General features: G+C 33.8%; 1 protein-coding gene across 1 annotated transcript in view; it reads right to left on the bottom strand.

Annotated features, from left to right (window-relative positions):
* Positions 1-17411, bottom strand: part of ttc29.L (tetratricopeptide repeat domain 29 L homeolog) — a 143404-nt gene that overhangs the window by 33961 nt on the left and 92032 nt on the right. The window contains exons 9-10 of the mRNA NM_001096364.1: positions 13015-13138; positions 1716-1947 (exon numbers count right to left, since the gene is read on the bottom strand). Coding sequence (NP_001089833.1) covers positions 1716-1947; positions 13015-13138 — 356 coding nt within the window. The remainder of the gene's footprint in view (positions 1-1715; positions 1948-13014; positions 13139-17411) is intronic.

Below are 17411 nucleotides of genomic sequence, written 5' to 3'. Positions count from 1 at the left end.
CCTACACTATGTGAGCATTATAAGTTTGCAGTGCATTTAAAATCAAGTCCCCCAGCAACAAATTTGACTGCACTTACCCTTAGCTCAGGAGTTCTAGTGGGAAAGGAGGGAGCTTTTAAGCCAACAAACATACAAAAATCAAGTCCCCCAGTAGGCAATGTGACTGAGTAATAAGACCATGGTGCACTTCCCCTTAACTCAGGGGTTATAGTAAAAAAAAGCAAGGAGCTTTTTAGCCGTAGCCAATTAACATACCTCTATAAATAATTCCCTGTATTAAAGGCTGAATGGCAGCTATTGGCAATATTTGGCTACAATTTGTACACAAAACACAGAAAGAAATTGCCAGCGCCCGATCTAACTCACACTGTGGCGTTGATCAGCTGCTATAAACACCATTGTGCTAGCGCTCGGTTTAACCCACATTCTGGAGTTGACCAACTGCTATAAACGATAGTTTAAGTTTTAGTTATAATTTTGCATATCTCTATAATATATGTACTAAGACTAGGGACACATTTCAACATGTACAACAGTGTATGTACGCTCTAACTTGCAAGACTTGCCATTTGCAACCACCAAGCAGTCTGGAAAACTGTAGCTGAGTTCCAAAAAGACCAGAGTGCTGGTTCTCTTTTTACCTAACTCTTCATTAAAGGGAATGTTATCTGACAAAAACACCTAAAATGTTGCATTATTGTGAAACAATATACATTTTAACATGTTTACCTACATTAATGGAAAGTTGGAAGGCATATTACATTTAATGATTTATATATTCACCATATGGCATGTACCATAAAGAGATTAGTACCGTAGCTGCTACTTGTAGCTGCAAAGCCATAGGTGTCTATTTTCATTAGTGACAATGGAGCAAATTTATCCCACAAAAAACAATGAACCCTATTTCTTGTCTGCTATAAGTAGCAACGACTAATCTCCCTATGTGACAAGAGGCTTTTGGCCTTTTTCTGTAAGATTTGATGTAGTTATACATTAACAACCTCTTCACCTGCAAGTGAAAGCTTTAATCAAGAGATGTGACTGTGTTCGCTTGCTATTATTTCCCTTATTTCCATTGCTAAGAAAAATAAAAGTACACCAATAATCTCTTCACACTGTAACCCAGGTACTATACATTTAGGGGCAGATTTACTAAGCTCGAGTAAATAGTTCAAATGCATAAATATTCGAATTTCTAAGTATTTTTTTGGGTACTTCGACCATCACATTGGTCAAATTCAATCGAATTCGATAGAATCGAATGATTTGAAGTAAAAATCGTTCGACTATTCGACCATTTGATAATCGAAGTACTGTCTCTTTAAAAAAAACTTCGACTTCATTCTTCGCCACATTAAAGCTACCGAAGTACAATGTTAGCCTATGGGGACCTTCCAGAGCACTTTTCCAAGTTTTTTTGATCAAATAAAAATCATTCGATCGATCGCTTAAAATCGTTCGATTCGAAGGATTTTATCGTTCGATCGAACGTTTTGCACTAAAATCCTTAGATTTTACTTAGAGGGTCGAATTCGAGGGTTTTCTAACCCTCAAAATTCGACCCTTGATAAATCTGCCCCTAACAGTATCTGATATGAATAATACAATATATCAGTTCATATAGCAGCCTGTTCATTTCAGTCTTACACAGTCCCTTTCATTATTCCTGTATTTCACTACCACTCTAACATGTTTCATAAGCAATGGCTTACCAGGTTTTGCAGGGTCACTGAATATGTCACTTCTATTCATTTTCCATGCTAGCAGGTGCCCAATGCTGGCATAGTCTGCAGTGTCTGTAAGTCTGCTAACGGTCAGCATCATCTTGTGCGCCTTTGAAATGCTGTACTGAACCTGTGTCTCTTCTATCAGTGCTAAATCACTAAGGCTGAGTGCAGTCTCATATGCTTCAGAAAAATACTGGCATGCTTTCTCGTAATTTCCCTAAAAGCAAACACATAAAACAGAAGTACATGGTTAGTTTAGGATGAATGTTATTGCAGGAAGCGTTTCTTGTCACAGCTGATTACATCACAGTATTTACATCTGTATACATTAACTGCTTGTTAAATATATAGTCACAAGGTATAGTTCACTTAGATTCTTCAGTAACAGTTTAAAATTGAATAATCCTAAAATTTTCACAATTGTATGTTTTTTTTATTGTTCCCTGTAATATTTACATTGCAACAGTTAAAAACTGCCATAAAAGTCTGCAATAAAAAAATAAATATCGCTGTCAAGAAGAAGTTAGTCGAAGTAAAATGGTGCTCTTCCTGTCACATTCAATAGCATAATCACTTCCATAGTCTGTGCGCTCATTTGACAGAAATATATTCCTCTGCAGTCAAGCATTGAGCCTATGTTTTTAATCTTAACAAAGGAGACAAGAATACTCTTGGCCTATACTATAAAATAAAAAACAATAAATGTATGCTCAATAGAAAACAATGAGAATACTTTTTGTTTAACTTGTGTTTAATCATGTAATATACACTCCGGTGTTTCATAAATCCTTTATGGTGCTTCATGAATTCTCTATATTCTGAAACTTTGCATTACCTATTAAATTGCTGTCCACATGTTATAAAAACATTTACATAAATATTTACATAAAATGTTACATATGGAAAAGATTTGAATGGGAAAAAAGAAAAACATCTTAAAGCGATATTGACACATTCCTATAAAAATCATAGGAACGAGTCAGTATGAAGTAAATGCTGAACCCGGAATAGTTTCCTCAAAGCCCCCATGCAAAGCCTCCACCAGCCCCTCCAAACCTGCGTTCACCTGCCCTGCTAAATGATCTTCTGTGTCGTTTCAGTGTTGCTGAACTGGGGGCGGTGTGATCCTTCCATAGACTGATTACGAATGAAAACAGGAATTCAGCCTATGGAAGGATCGCTCTGCCCCAGCCCAGCGTCACTGAAGCAACGCGGAAGATCTGTTAGTAGTGTCAGCCAGTCTGCTGCACACAGGTTCGCGGGCTGGGGGCGGCTTTGCGGGTAACTATTATGGGTGCAGCATTTACCTGATTTTTTATAGGAATGTGTCAGTATTGATTTAACCCTTCTAGAGCATATTAAGCAAACTGAGTACAGAATCCAGTATTTATTAAAATTAAAATGCAGGTAATCTAAGTAATGCCACATGAAGAAAAAAATTGCATTTGCATATTACTGTGGAAGCCAAGGTGTTACCCAGCAAATAAATAAAGATTAAATAAAGATTGCTGACACCTCTGAGGGCTCTGAGAATTTGAACTGGCTAATTGATAAGGTATGGCTCTAATCTAAAATAGAGGTACAGATATGGGATTCATTATCCGCAAACCGATTGTCCAGAAAGCTCCTAATTACGGGAAGGAAGGTCATCTCCCACAGACTCCATTTTAATTAAAGAAGTCAAACTTTTAAAACATATATACTTTTATTCTATAATAATAAAACAGTGCCTTGTACGTGATCTAAACTAAGATATTCATCTTTATTTGAGGTGAAACAATTTTATTGGTTTTATTTAATGTTTTAATGATTTTTTTCAGTAGACATAGTACGGAGATCCAAATTATGGAAATACACCTTATGCAGAAAACCCCAGGTCCTGAGAATTCTGAATAATAGGTCCGATACTGGTACAAAAAAAATGGAGGTACAGTACTATAAACAGAGTCCCTGGTTTGAAAGTTCATGTAACTCTAGTCAAAAGCAGACTACGTATTCCAAACATATTCTATCACAAAACTACGTCTTTCCATTAACTGTGAATGACCCTAGGGGCTATGACCATATTCCCATCTTTCTTACAAATATACCAATTTCTTCTAATTCATTCTTTTGTCCTGGAGGCCAACATTTGTACAGGTGATCCACATATTCCCTTTCCCTGACCGGATACTTTTTTATGTAACTGCTTGCTTTTGTTGCTTTGTCATCATGAACAAATACATACTGTAGGGCCCTTTCTTATAAAGGAATGAAGTAAAAAATTACTTCCTCACCAAAAATTGACAGTTAACATTAATACTTTTACCTCCACGTTTGAAAAACACACTAAACATTTTCTGATTAAGTGAAAGGAATGTGGATTTAGTTGTGGGTGAAGTAGAAGTTGCTCCAAATAGTACTGGACTTTTGTTAACGTGATACAGTTGTTAAATAAACAGACACAAGTTGGTGGTGAAATACTTATTTTTTTAAAGACCTATCTGAAACTACTATAGTTTCACCACATTCTATCTCAATATATTTTAGTTACCAACATTAATATTTTATTTCATCCCATCAGTTACCCCTTCTATAAAATACTGTAAAATGTAACTATTCAATGCACCTGCAACATAAAAAACACAACAAAGTTTCTTTGTACCTAAGGTGAGCAGGAGAAGTAGTAAAGAAATCAAGAAAGAATATAATAAAAGACTACTGAGTTTTAAGGAATATTCTTTCTAAGGTTGTATCCTATTTTCAATATCCGATTTTTTTTCAAATTACACACCCCCAAAACAGTGGATTGATTGCCTGCTATAGCTATAATGGTCATTACAGCTATACATTTTCTTGCCAAAGCAAACAACAGATCGATGACTAAATCATTATAATTTTATTGCTGACCACCAGTAATTATGAGGTGGTAAAGACATGGAATTCCTGGACAGCAATATGAAGCTCATAAAATCAATACGAATGAACATGTTCCTCTTCAGGCACATGTATTGGCATTCATTACAGCAAATACATTTGAATGCTTGTCATCTCTGTTGCTCCTTGAATCATAACATGGGTGGCGAATGTGTGTGCATAGTTCTCTACTAGTCTCAGCACATTTTCGAGCCAAGGCCTTCACCTTTATAAGGGCACTGGAAGCCGTAAACTGTGGCTATAGACCTAGTTATTTAGCTCCAAGTTCTTGGATTATTCTACAACTGTCTCTGTTGTCAACTTTTCCTGTTTTCTGCATTCTGCTTGCTTTCTACCTGTCTCAACCTTTGCCTATTTATCGACAATGCAAAACCACCGTCTTTCTAGACTTCATATTATCTTATGTATTTAATTTTTCACTTAACTTTGTCTCATTTTTACACGTGGTCATGTTTAAGGTACAGTGTATGAAATAAAGAGACTAAGGGGCAGATTTATCAAGCGCCGAAGTGAATTTGTGGGAATTTTCGAAGTAAAAAAATTCGAAATTTGAAGTAATTTTTTGGATACTTCGACCATAGAATATGATACTACGACTTCGAAGTAAAATAGTTCGAATATTCGGCCATTCGATAATCGAAGTACTGTCTCCTTAAAAAAATGGTGACTTCAATACTTCGCCAAATTAAACATGCCGAAGTGCTATGTTAGCCTATGGGGACTTTCTAGAGCATTTTTCTAAGTTTTTTGAAGTCGAAGAAAAATCTTTGATCGATGGATGAAATACTTCGAATCGTTCGATTCGATGGATTTCATTGTTCGATCGAACAATTTTACTTCAACGGCAAAACGGTCAAATTCGGTGAAAAAAACTTTGACTTTGAAGTCGAAGTAAAGCCATTCGATGGTCGAAGTATTTATCACTTCGAAATTCGACCCTTGATAAATCTGCCCCTGAAAGTGTAACAATTCACCACATAAAGTATTAGGACCAGGTGACCACCCAGAGCCTTCAGCGAAGGGAAAGAATCAAACCAGATATCTGTAGAGCAGACACTCTAATATGGGAGTCTTCCCACCAGGCGGATAAGAACAAGTAAAGACTTTATTTATGTCACAAGTCACCAATCATAAGTGTCTGAGATATGCTATATGCTATATTTCCCTCAAGCTCCTCCAAATTACCTAACAATGTTACTGAAGAGAAATGTCAACAGAATATAAGCAAGGCCAAAACCTTTACTTAAATTCAATAGCATATCTCATTATTTTACATTTGCTACAATGGAAAGTAGACCAAATGTTTGTAAACACAGTCAGGGTGATAAAAGGGAGAGATGTAGTGCTGTTTGTGCAAGATCACTGAAATTAAAACATGGAAAAAGAAAACCCAAAATAGCACACCATATAAGAAACTTGCAAAGAGCTATATTAGGGAGCAAAATATTCATAGGTGTCAGATTGTATGTACGCCAAGAGGATGTCTGTCACAAACTGGAAAGCCTGCATAGTAAAGATCCAGCAAGTGGCAAAAAAAGAGATGTCTAGAAGAAAACATTAGGTCAGAAGAGGATGGTATATTTCCATTATAGAGATCCAGTAATGGTTAATTTTGGGAAAACTTTATACCTGTACTGTATTTCATTTTTCTTTTGAAAGTGATCCATGTTTTTTGAATAAAGACTGTACAGATAAAATGTTTTACCATTTGGATCTCAAGATTTAGGGGGTTATTTACTGAACTCTGAATTAATCTGGTCGGGCTTTTTGGGGCAAAACTCAAATTTTTCATTTTTTTTTTAAACTCAAATTTTTGAGATTTATTAAAGCCTGATGCTGCAAAAAGCCTAAATCCGAAAATATGCAATCTCAGACCTATCGAGGTTGTGTATAGGTCAATGGCAGAGGTCCATATCCTATTTGGAAGTTTCTGTGGTCTGCACTGGAATTAACCAGAAAATCCAGCCATTTCAGAGCGATTTGGGGAAAAAAAACCCAAAAAAACATAAATTCTGTTTTTTGCTAGATTTCATTGGGTTTTTACCCGAACCGATTAAATAGAGCGTTTCAATAATAAATAAGGTAAAATCAGGTATGAGAATTTGTTCATGGTTTATTTATTTAAATAATGAGATAAAATTTTAGTAAATAACACCCTTAGTGTAAAATAAGTTTTTGATGTCAAAATAACATAATAACAACAATAGAACAATAAGCAAAACCAGTTTTCCATCATGTGCATTGAGTATATTTTAAGCACAAATTTTAACTTTTTACATTTCTTCAAGGCATATATATTGACAGCAGCATTTTACATGAATACACTGTTTTAAAATGATCATACTACTTACATGTAATAGATTTTATTTCACTATAACAGCAAGGTAAAGATGTATTTTATTGTTAATACATATTTCCCTAATGAAAAAAAATCACAGCTTGAAGATATGTAAATAAATGCAGAGAGCTGTTTAAATTAGAATTTACATATGGATATTTGCTGATTCAGCACCATGTGGTTCTTCAGATTTAAAGGGTGTTCTGTTCACAGATTCAGAAGCAATTCATGCAGAAGCCAAATCAAGTTATTTTTTTTGATCAAAACTATTCATGGAAAATGATTCAATATTCCGAAATTGATGGCCTGCATTTAAAAAGTCGTTGAGCTCATTACAACGGAGAACTGCATTATGATCTTTTTTCGACCACCAAATGTTAACTATTTAGTTCAACAGCCTTTTACTTATTTAAATATACATAATACCAGTGGTTGAAAAAAAATCATAACATATAAATCAAGATGAATACTACAGAAATGTTGGCAGCAGTCAAAAGCAAAGGTGGTATTTCAAAATATATTTTACAATATATATATCTATATCTGTATCACAGATGTATGGTCTATTATACTAGACCATATACTGTACTAGTATACTAAAAAAATCAAAACATTAAATAGCCCTAACAGGATTGTTTTGCCTCCAATAAGGATTAATTATATCTCAGTTAGGCTCAAGTTCAAGGTACTGTATTATTACTACAGAGAAAAAAAGGAAATCATTTTAAAAATAATCAAATTATTTGATTAAAATGGAGCCTATGGAAGATGGTCTTGCTGTAATTTGGAGATTTCTAGGTAATGGGTTTCCGGATAACCGATATATATGTTGTAAAGCTTGGCAAAAAACAATTACCTGTATTTTTGAGAACCACTGGTACTGACGTTATTGCAAGAAAAGTAAAGTGTTTGTGAGAAGTCAGTGTGGAAAACTTTCCTTCAGTCCTATTGATCTAATTTGTACATATAACAAAAGTCAAGATGAAGACACCACAAAATAAAAATCCCTTCTTTATGTTACCAACAAAGAGAGAATTTTTAAATCAGAAATATTTATATTAAAACAAGAATGTGGTATGACAGGAATATCAGATAAATGTTATGAAAAATCTAGCTGGGAAAGTGTTACAGCAGACCCAAGCAGACCCAAGCAAAAGCAAAAGAAGTTTCTGTGCTGTATACACAGGGGATTTATTTACTAAACTCTGGTCGGATTTTTGGTCAAAACTCTTCTCTTTTAAAAACTCAAATCTGACCATTTCAGGCTTTTTGGGCAATTCGGGAAAAATCCCCGAAAAATCGACGACTCTGGTTTTTTGTTTGATTTTATCTAAATTATTAAATTGAGCTTTTTTAATAGAAAACACGGTAAAATCAGGCATGGCTAAATTACAAGTCTTAAAGGGGAACTATTATGAACATAAAAATACAACACGAGCTTCATATCATGGAAATGAGAAACTTTATAAATATAATCAGTTAAAAATTCAGTACTATTCCTGACATAATCAAATTACTCTACACTATCTTCTCAGTAATTTGTCTCTCCACATGTAGCTTTGTGTCGGAGTCAATTATGTCTCTAATACATTGTCTAATCAAAGACCAAAATCTTCCTACTACCGTGAAGAGACAGATTGCTAAGAAGAATTTCAGAAGAATATCTTGATTATTTCAGAAATTATTCAGGAGTTTGCTTGGATTTCTGCAGGGTTACAGTTATTGAATATATATATATCTATATATCTATATATCTATATCTATATATATATATATATATATATATATATATGCACTTACGATGTAACAATAAAACGATTGATTCTTAAAACAGGGAGTGCTGGTCTGAGAGGTTACAGTTATTGAATATATATATATATATATATATATATATATATATATATATATATATATATACATATATATATACACAACAAAAGAGAAAGGGTGCAATGTTCCAAATATCTACAATTACTACTCATCGTAGTCTGTCACTGAAACTTTATAGTGGATAAATGGTTTAAAGAGACAGCTTCTAAGTGAGCACTCTGTAGATCTAAAGTGAACTGTGAATTGATGTTATTTTGTTGCCTAGAGACTGTTGTCTCCACCAATAAAGTGAGCTTCATTGAGGATATTCCTGTGGGAGGAATCTCTTAGTTTTGTGTTACAGAGGAAGTTAGCTCAAGGTTAGTTAAGTCATTAGGCCACACTAAACCATCTTCATACCAGTTCCAGCCATATTAGTTGACCATTTATTTCTTTAGGTAAAGGCTACGCTATTGCCTTATTTTGTGTATGTTTAGTTCTAATTTTGTTAAGTAATTTTTATGAAACACAAATCTCTATGTGAATGTATACTACAGTATACCAAAAGGTATGTGTTACCTAAAATATATATAATGAAACTTCTGTATTATATACACACAATATATATATATATATATATATATATATATATATATATATATATATATATATATATATATATATATTATATATACAGTAGGAAAAATTAAAGGATAATTTTTTTGCAAGATTTTTTTTCAGTAGAAAAAATAAATGTAAATAAGCAAGCACCAACGTCACCCTTATTTTCTTGGTTTTAGTAGGATTGTACTAATGATTAAGTACACTATATAGGCACAAGTATCTGGACACATGCCCAATCTACATCTAAGTCTAAAACCAAGAAAATAAGGGTGACGTTGGTGCTTGCTTTGCTGCTGTAACAATGTTTACTCTTCTTGGAAAGAAGATAGAACATTGTTGGTGCCATTCAGCCAAAAGAGCCTTAATGAGGTTGGGTGTTAAGACCTGGCCTGCAGTTAGTCCTGCTCACTTCCCAGCTGTTCCTTTTGGTTGAGGTCAAGTTTCTATGCAGGTCAGTTAAGTTCTTCCACCCCTATCTCAACATACCAATTGTATAAGGACCTTGCTTTGTATATCATTGTGCTGAATCAGGAAAGGCTTTTCTCCATTTGTGACACCAAAATAGACAGCATAGACTCTAGCCAAAAGCATACAAAATGCCAGACTTTATTACTATTATAATTACTTCTCCAATAAACTTTATAGTTGGCAGTGCATATTGAAAAATGTTCTCCCGGTATCTGCCAAAACAAGTCTTGTCCATCACATGCAAGGTGCAAGGTGGTTCAGTGCAATTCATCACTCCAATGAATATGTTTCCACTGTTCTGAGTACAATGGCAACCTTTACACCAACTGATGCTTGGCATTGTATATGAGTATGCAATACATGTTCATGGTTGCTGGCTGGTAAAAGAAAATAATGTTCCAAGCAAATTTAAAAAAAAGTTATTCTTGCTTATAGAACAGTCTGGAGCTTCTGGTAAAAATGTCTTTGACTGTCAACATCCCCCAAACACATCATACAGTATATCATGCAAAAACTATGTATACCATGTGTATAAATCTGTCCAAATTAAAAGGTTCATTATATTGAACACGTGTCAATAATGTATTCAGTGCATGTGTGCTTGTGTGTAGGCATGAGTCAGTTCAAATGAATATGGACTACAGAGTCTTTATTTCAGTCAGATAATCTGGATGCCAGTGGTCTGCAGGTGAATTACACAAAGGTCTGGGCAAATAATCCTGTCTTAAAGGAATAGTTCAGTGTGAAAATAAAAACTGTGTAAATAGATAGGCTGTGCAAAATAAAAAATGTTTCTAATCTAGTTAGTTAGCCAAAAATGTAATGTATAAAGGCTGGAGTGAACAGATGTCTAATAAAACAGCCAGAATCCAACTTCCTGCTTTTCAGCTCTATAACTCTGAGTTAGTCAGCGACTTGAAGGGGGGCCACATGGTACATTTCTGTTCAGTGAGTTTGTAATTGATCCTCAGCATTCAGCTCAGATTCAAAAGCAACAGATATGACCCATGTGGCTCCCCCTCAAGTCTCTGATTGGTTACTGCCTGGTAGCCATGGTAACCAGTCAGTGTAAACCAAGAGAGCTGAAAAGCAGGAAGTCTGACTGACTGACTTGTTATACATCAAATCACTCCAGCCTTTATACATTACATTTTTGGCTAACTAACTATATTAGAAACATGTTTTATTTTGCACAACCTATCTATTTACCCAGTTTTTATTTTTACACTGAACAATTCCTTTAATGACTATGTTTCACATTTTTTAAGCTTTTCTCATCAATGCCATTTTCCCAATGGTATTCACAATAGGCTATAGAACAGCAAGTGATAAACTAAGCTTGACTTTACTATGGATCCATATTACACACCATATGTCACCAACTTTAACTTCCTTTGCTCCTTTATAGATCAAACATCCTTTTTTATACTATGTCAAAAGTCTTAGATTAGGGGGCTAAAATCTTCACTAATTTAGATCTGGAGCAAGCTGGATGCCAACAGCATGATCTAATCTTGTTATAATCACAACTGGCCATTAGCACACTTGTACCAGCTGTCAAGCAGCAGAGCGCAAAGAGTGACTCTTGTATTTCAACCAACAGGCAAGTAGTGTGTGCACTTCAAAGCAGAGCCTTCCCACTGGGTATTAAAGCACACAAAGAAGTCACAAATTTCACTACCACTTTCACAGCAAAGGCCAGGCTTCTGCAAAGAGAGCTACAAACCGCTTATAGCACCCACAGTGATATATAAAAATAATTATTAAATAAAAAAAATTATAACCCTGATTATTATGAATTGTACCACCTCCTGTGAAATGAACTATCACACAGAAGTTATTTGCCTGTTTTCCATTTTTTTGTGCAAAAAACAAAAATACACAGTGATTGGTAAATGTATATGCTACAATCTTGTATACCATGATTATTTCTTTACTTTTTTTGCATCTAAGCACAATTTCAGAAATTATTTAATTTGGATTCTTTCTTGGAGATATATTATCCCATGTCTGTTCAAATACATCAAGAGCATTGATACTTATAATCTTTAATATTAAATTCTATTTTTGTGACAAATTAAGAAACTATAACATCTTACTGTGGCAAGGGAAGTCTCAGCCATCTTATATGTATATGTAGTTTTTATGTATAAACTTATGTAAATTGAACCTCGCATTATGAAAACATTTCAGTAAGAAATACTTCGCGGGTATGCATAGAAACTTTGTAACTGTCCTTTTGATGGAAATACTAAATAACCCTTCCTTAAATCACTCATCTTTAATATTCCATCCTAAACATATTTTGGCCTTTTGCTCAGTTTTTTCATATTCATTTTGCTACTTAATTTTATTGGTGTATTATAATTTTTATATGTATTATTCTTCCACAGTTATAGCTCTTTATTTCCTGCAAAATGCCCAGTAATTTCTGTGCTGTTTTCTATGCACCAAGAGTATTTCAATGCAGTATAAATTCACTCATACATGAAATAGCCTATCCTTATTCCTTGATGAGATTACATCCGGCAGTTCTATAAAACATATTAAAGTAGATTATATAGTGCAGTTGCCTATAACTGTAGATTGTAAACAACAATTTAACAAACTTCCATAATTTCATACAACTGCACCAACATTACTTCTGAGTATAGCACTCTTATGGATACTGTATGTGATCACAAAAATGGCAGCACTACAGAGGGGTCATGTACAAATGTAGGTGCTAAATAGCACATGTGATGTTAGCAATTAGTTTTAAATAGTCTTATCTTTTAGAAAATAAATGCAAATAATGTGAATTGTTTTTTTTTATATAATTTTATTTTCAAATTCTTTTTTTGAGATTTTACAATAAAACAAATTTACTTTTTTACAGAATGTAAATATATGTGAGGATTCATATTTCAAGTAAATAACATTAAGAATGTTACATGAACACTAAACAAATAGTGTTAATTTATTTATTATACGCTATTGCTCAAACACAAAGATTCCAAAATCCATAAAGAGTCACTTAGCAGATAAATGTTTAGCAATTTAATGAATGGAATAATTTTTTTTTTATTTCCCACTTACATCTAACTTAAATTGATTATAAAAATGTATAGCTCTTGCATGTTTACTTACTCTTGTGTTGAAAATATCTCCAAGGCAACTGTATGTTTCTATTAGGCTTCGACTTAAATTGTTCAGTTTGGCAATTTTAATAAAGTTTTCCAAATACTCCACACTTTCAAGAATTTTTCCTTGGCTGAAGGGAAGCAAAAGTAAAAAAGTAAAAATGTAAACATACAGCAGCTCTTTACAAACAGGGCTCTACTGAGCCTTTAGATGGTTGATTTGAACTTTTCCCAAATAGTAGAGGAGATGAGCAAATACAATGGATAAAAATCCATCAACATAGTAAAATTCTGAATTATCTGTTTTTTTTTTAAGTTGAAGACACTACCTATACCTACCTATAACTTTGGTCATGCCCCCCAGATTAAAGCAAGGTTACCAATTCATGTTAATATTATGTTAACATCCACGTAGAGTAGTTCCAAAAGACAGCAATGACAATTCAACACATATTTGGTAGCTTTCATGTTATACTGCAACAGATCAAGAGTCCCGTAAATATCTATCCATTAGCGTTCACTGCCAATTGTAATGATTTACTAATCATCTGTCTTTCATTGCATGATATATGCATATTCTTAATTTAGTTCCAACCAGAGTATTATGTGTAAACACAGGGTAGCATGTTAGTCTGATGGTAATTGACTATTTGCAACATATGACCTGTCAAGTAGTTTCCTGAATGCTGATAAGAAGCTCCCTGCATATGTTCATCAGTGAATCACGCCGAGAGAAGGTTGGGAGGCGTGACAAGCACAGAGAGGCAGAAAAATGATGGGATTTGTAATAGAAGGATGTCATCTGTTAATTGACATGGGGCCATAGCACTGGATGTCAGGGTGGTTGACTCACTGCAAGCCTCTCCAGTGCTTTTGCTAATATTAGTGGAGAGAGCCAGCAACTCTAATGGATGTGAGTTATATGCTGAAGGGCACCAAAGTGAATTCAAATGCTATGTATTGTTATCCAAGGAAGCTTGGTAATGCAGAGAATTAACTTCTACAGAACTCCTCTGGCACAAAACAAATGCTGCTTTGAAATTTCTCCCAGACCCAACCCTACTTGAACAGTTTCTCACACTGATAGACTTGGGGAATGAGTACTAAAGGATGAATGCCCTCTTTTACTGCATGTGCCCTAAGATTTAATACTTACTTGTAAATATAAATAAATATATATATGTGCTCACATTAGAGGTGGGGCTGCTTCGCAGTAGGATATTGTAAGGCTGCTATAAAATTAGCCACATACACTGGCTCTAACGCAATTATAAAATCAAACTATTATTTTATAATTTAGTTTTTCTTTCACTTACTATAGTAAATTAACTCCTCTGCAAATTTTTCTACACAATTCATAATAACATTGTCTTTTATTGGCTTCAGTAAGTTTGTTCTAGCCCGATTTTCCGGGTGTACCCTGTTAAAAGTGAAATATACCCAAAATATATTGGCACATTGTACAGTAATATGCTAATCATGTTTTTTTTTTAAATTTACTTTACACATATGAATGGGAACTCTGACAGGGTAATTGCATCAAAAACTTCAACAAACTAGTAAGCACTGTCGGACACATTTTAAATGAAATAAGTTAAGTAAATGATGCTCCTAGGGTCTGAGTTTCGATATCAGCCAGGGCACTCAGTTTTTATTTTCTCTATGTGCTTGAGTGGGTTTCCTACATGTACTCTGGTTTTCTCCCACACTCCAAAAACATACAGACAAGTTAACTGACCCCTGATATCTGACCATAGCGTAAGTGAACGTGATAGAGACTTTAGATTGATTGATGTATAATCTCTGTAAAAATGCTTCTGAATTTGTTGGTGCTATATCGGTAAAGTATAACACTGCAACATTCAGTGACACCAGTTTAATTGCAATACATATTGTCAACTACAATATGGTTAGTAAGTACTGTAGTAATGACTACACTTATTTTACTATGTGCCTACTCATTACTATATTGATGTATATTGATCCAGTTATGGGCAGAATAAGCTTTTGTAGTTGAAGAGTTATATACAAACAATCATAATATGCAGAATCATATGTTTACCAATTTCACCAATAGTTTTTATCAATTATTATGGTACTATAGGTTAAATATAAAAGCAGGCAATTTTAATTTCAGATAAGAAGCAAACAAATGGCACAAGGTTATACAGGTATAGGATCCGTTATCAGAAAACCCATTATACAGAAAGCTCAGAATTACGGAAATGCTGTCTCCCATAGACTCCATTATAATCAAATAACCCAAAGTGTAAAAAATTATTTTCTTTTTCTCTGTAATAATAAAACAGAAGATTGTACTTGATTCCAACTAAGATATAATTAATCCTTATTGGAAGCAAAAACCAGCCTATTGGGTTTATTTAATGTTTACATGATTTTCTAGTAGACTTAAAGTATGAAGATCCAAATTATGGAAAGACCTGTTATCCGGAAAGCCCCAGGTCCCGAGCATTCTGCATAACAGGTTCTGTAACTGTAATGTTAAACATATATTAATACTTGCTTTATCATTGCCTTATACACAGTGCACAGGTGCAGGATGGAAATGACGTTATAGATTATAATCACCAAATTCACTCAACCAGACCTCAGAGAGTTAAAAGCATACATTCTCGGGAAAACAAGACTTTTCGGTCCAAAGAAAGAAAATGAAGAATCACAGAATATTTGACTACTAAGGTGATTCCAGTTTCCAGATGGGCAAATGGGACTATAAATGCCCATATCCCCTGACAACTGTCCAATTATGTATATGACACTAAGACTACTGTTTGCAGTAGAACTAATCAATAAAGGATCTGGTTGAGTGAACATAGGTTTTGGTTGAACCAATGCATGAAATCTTCATCATTTACTCAGAATGGAGAAATCAAATAGAGCAGAGATGAGACTATCACAAAGGGGATTTTTAATGGTACTGTAAGTTTGTAGGCTGGAGCAGCACATTCTAAGTTAAATGGAATCAGTGAAAAGGGAAATGTATACGAGAAAAAAAATTAATGGATTTTCTCTTTAATTTAAAGAACTAATATAAATGTTGTTATGTAACAGATGGAAAGCAGTGTCTCTCTAAGAAACATAAATCACCAGGCTATTCAATTTATTGGAGAACAAATTTAATTTGAACTTTGGTGATTGGCATTTTAATACATTTCAGCTGTACCATATGTACACCAAAATAAATTAATAAATCTAAAATATAGAACAACATCACTGATATATATTTAAACCTTTTCATGATAAAGGCTCCATAATATTGCTAATTGTATTTGTTTGTTACAAACATATCTTTTTACCTTAGCTTTGTATTTTTGATCCATTCAGTCTAAATATTCTTATGCTACAAAGGGCACACTGAAGAGCAAATAATTATATTTTCTAGTGAAGCCATGCTCCATTTTCTGATTCCAACAATGAAATGCTCATAATTGTTGCCTCTAAGTTTAAAAATCTGTAATAAGTTTGTAACAACCTTAATGGCTACATCTACTCTGGTCAGTACATTTCATGCAGTAGATTTCCTCGAATTACATATAAATGTGGGTAAAGGACTCCAGAAACTAGTTATCTAGGAAGTCGCAACAGCTGCTCTGTTTAAACACAAATAGGGCAATGTAATAAAAAGTCTTCAATTTGTCCACATCTTTTAAAAAAGCTAAACAGTATATGCTACCTGTTGACTGTATGCTATGGGTTGCTAGACATGTAGCAAACTTAAAACCATTTACTAGATTACCTCATAGTTGTAAATTGTTTTCTAATCTGCTGTGATGGATTTTCACTGCAGTAAGATAGAACATTGTACTTTATAGTAATAAAGCTAGCAGAAGTCTACGATGATGGCAAACCTATCCTATTTTTACGCTTAAATATATTTTAGGAGCTTTATGTAATGGAGCTGCACATTACAGAAAAGTCAAATAACTAAAACATTTATACAGAAAGTAACACATTTATGTAAAGTATACATGCATATGAATGCATTTATCTTATCTTTGTGCCTTTATATATATTGTATGCATGTATACAGTATATACAGTTACGGGACCTGGGGTTATCCAGAAAATTCGGGTCCTGGAGTTTTCTGTATAATGGATCTTTTCATAATTTGGATCTTTATACCTTAAGTCTATTAGAAAATCATGTAAACATAAAATAAACCCAATAGGCTGCTTCCAATAAGGATTAATTATATCTAAGTTTGGATCATGTGCAAGGTACTGTTTTATTATTACAGTGAAAAAGAAAACTATTTTAAAAGATTTGGATTATAAATGGGAAACAGCCTTTCTGCAATTTTGAGCTTTCTGGGTAATAGATCCCATACCTGTATATTTTTTTTATTACCTAAATGTTTAGAATCATAACATAAGAAAAGCTTCG

The sequence above is a fragment of the Xenopus laevis genome, chromosome 1L, assembly GCF_017654675.1.
Source record: "Xenopus laevis strain J_2021 chromosome 1L, Xenopus_laevis_v10.1, whole genome shotgun sequence".
Classification (NCBI taxonomy): domain Eukaryota; kingdom Metazoa; phylum Chordata; class Amphibia; order Anura; family Pipidae; genus Xenopus; species Xenopus laevis.
The sequence above is the reverse complement of the archived record's forward strand: the minus strand, read 5'-3'. Positions and strand labels throughout refer to the sequence as shown.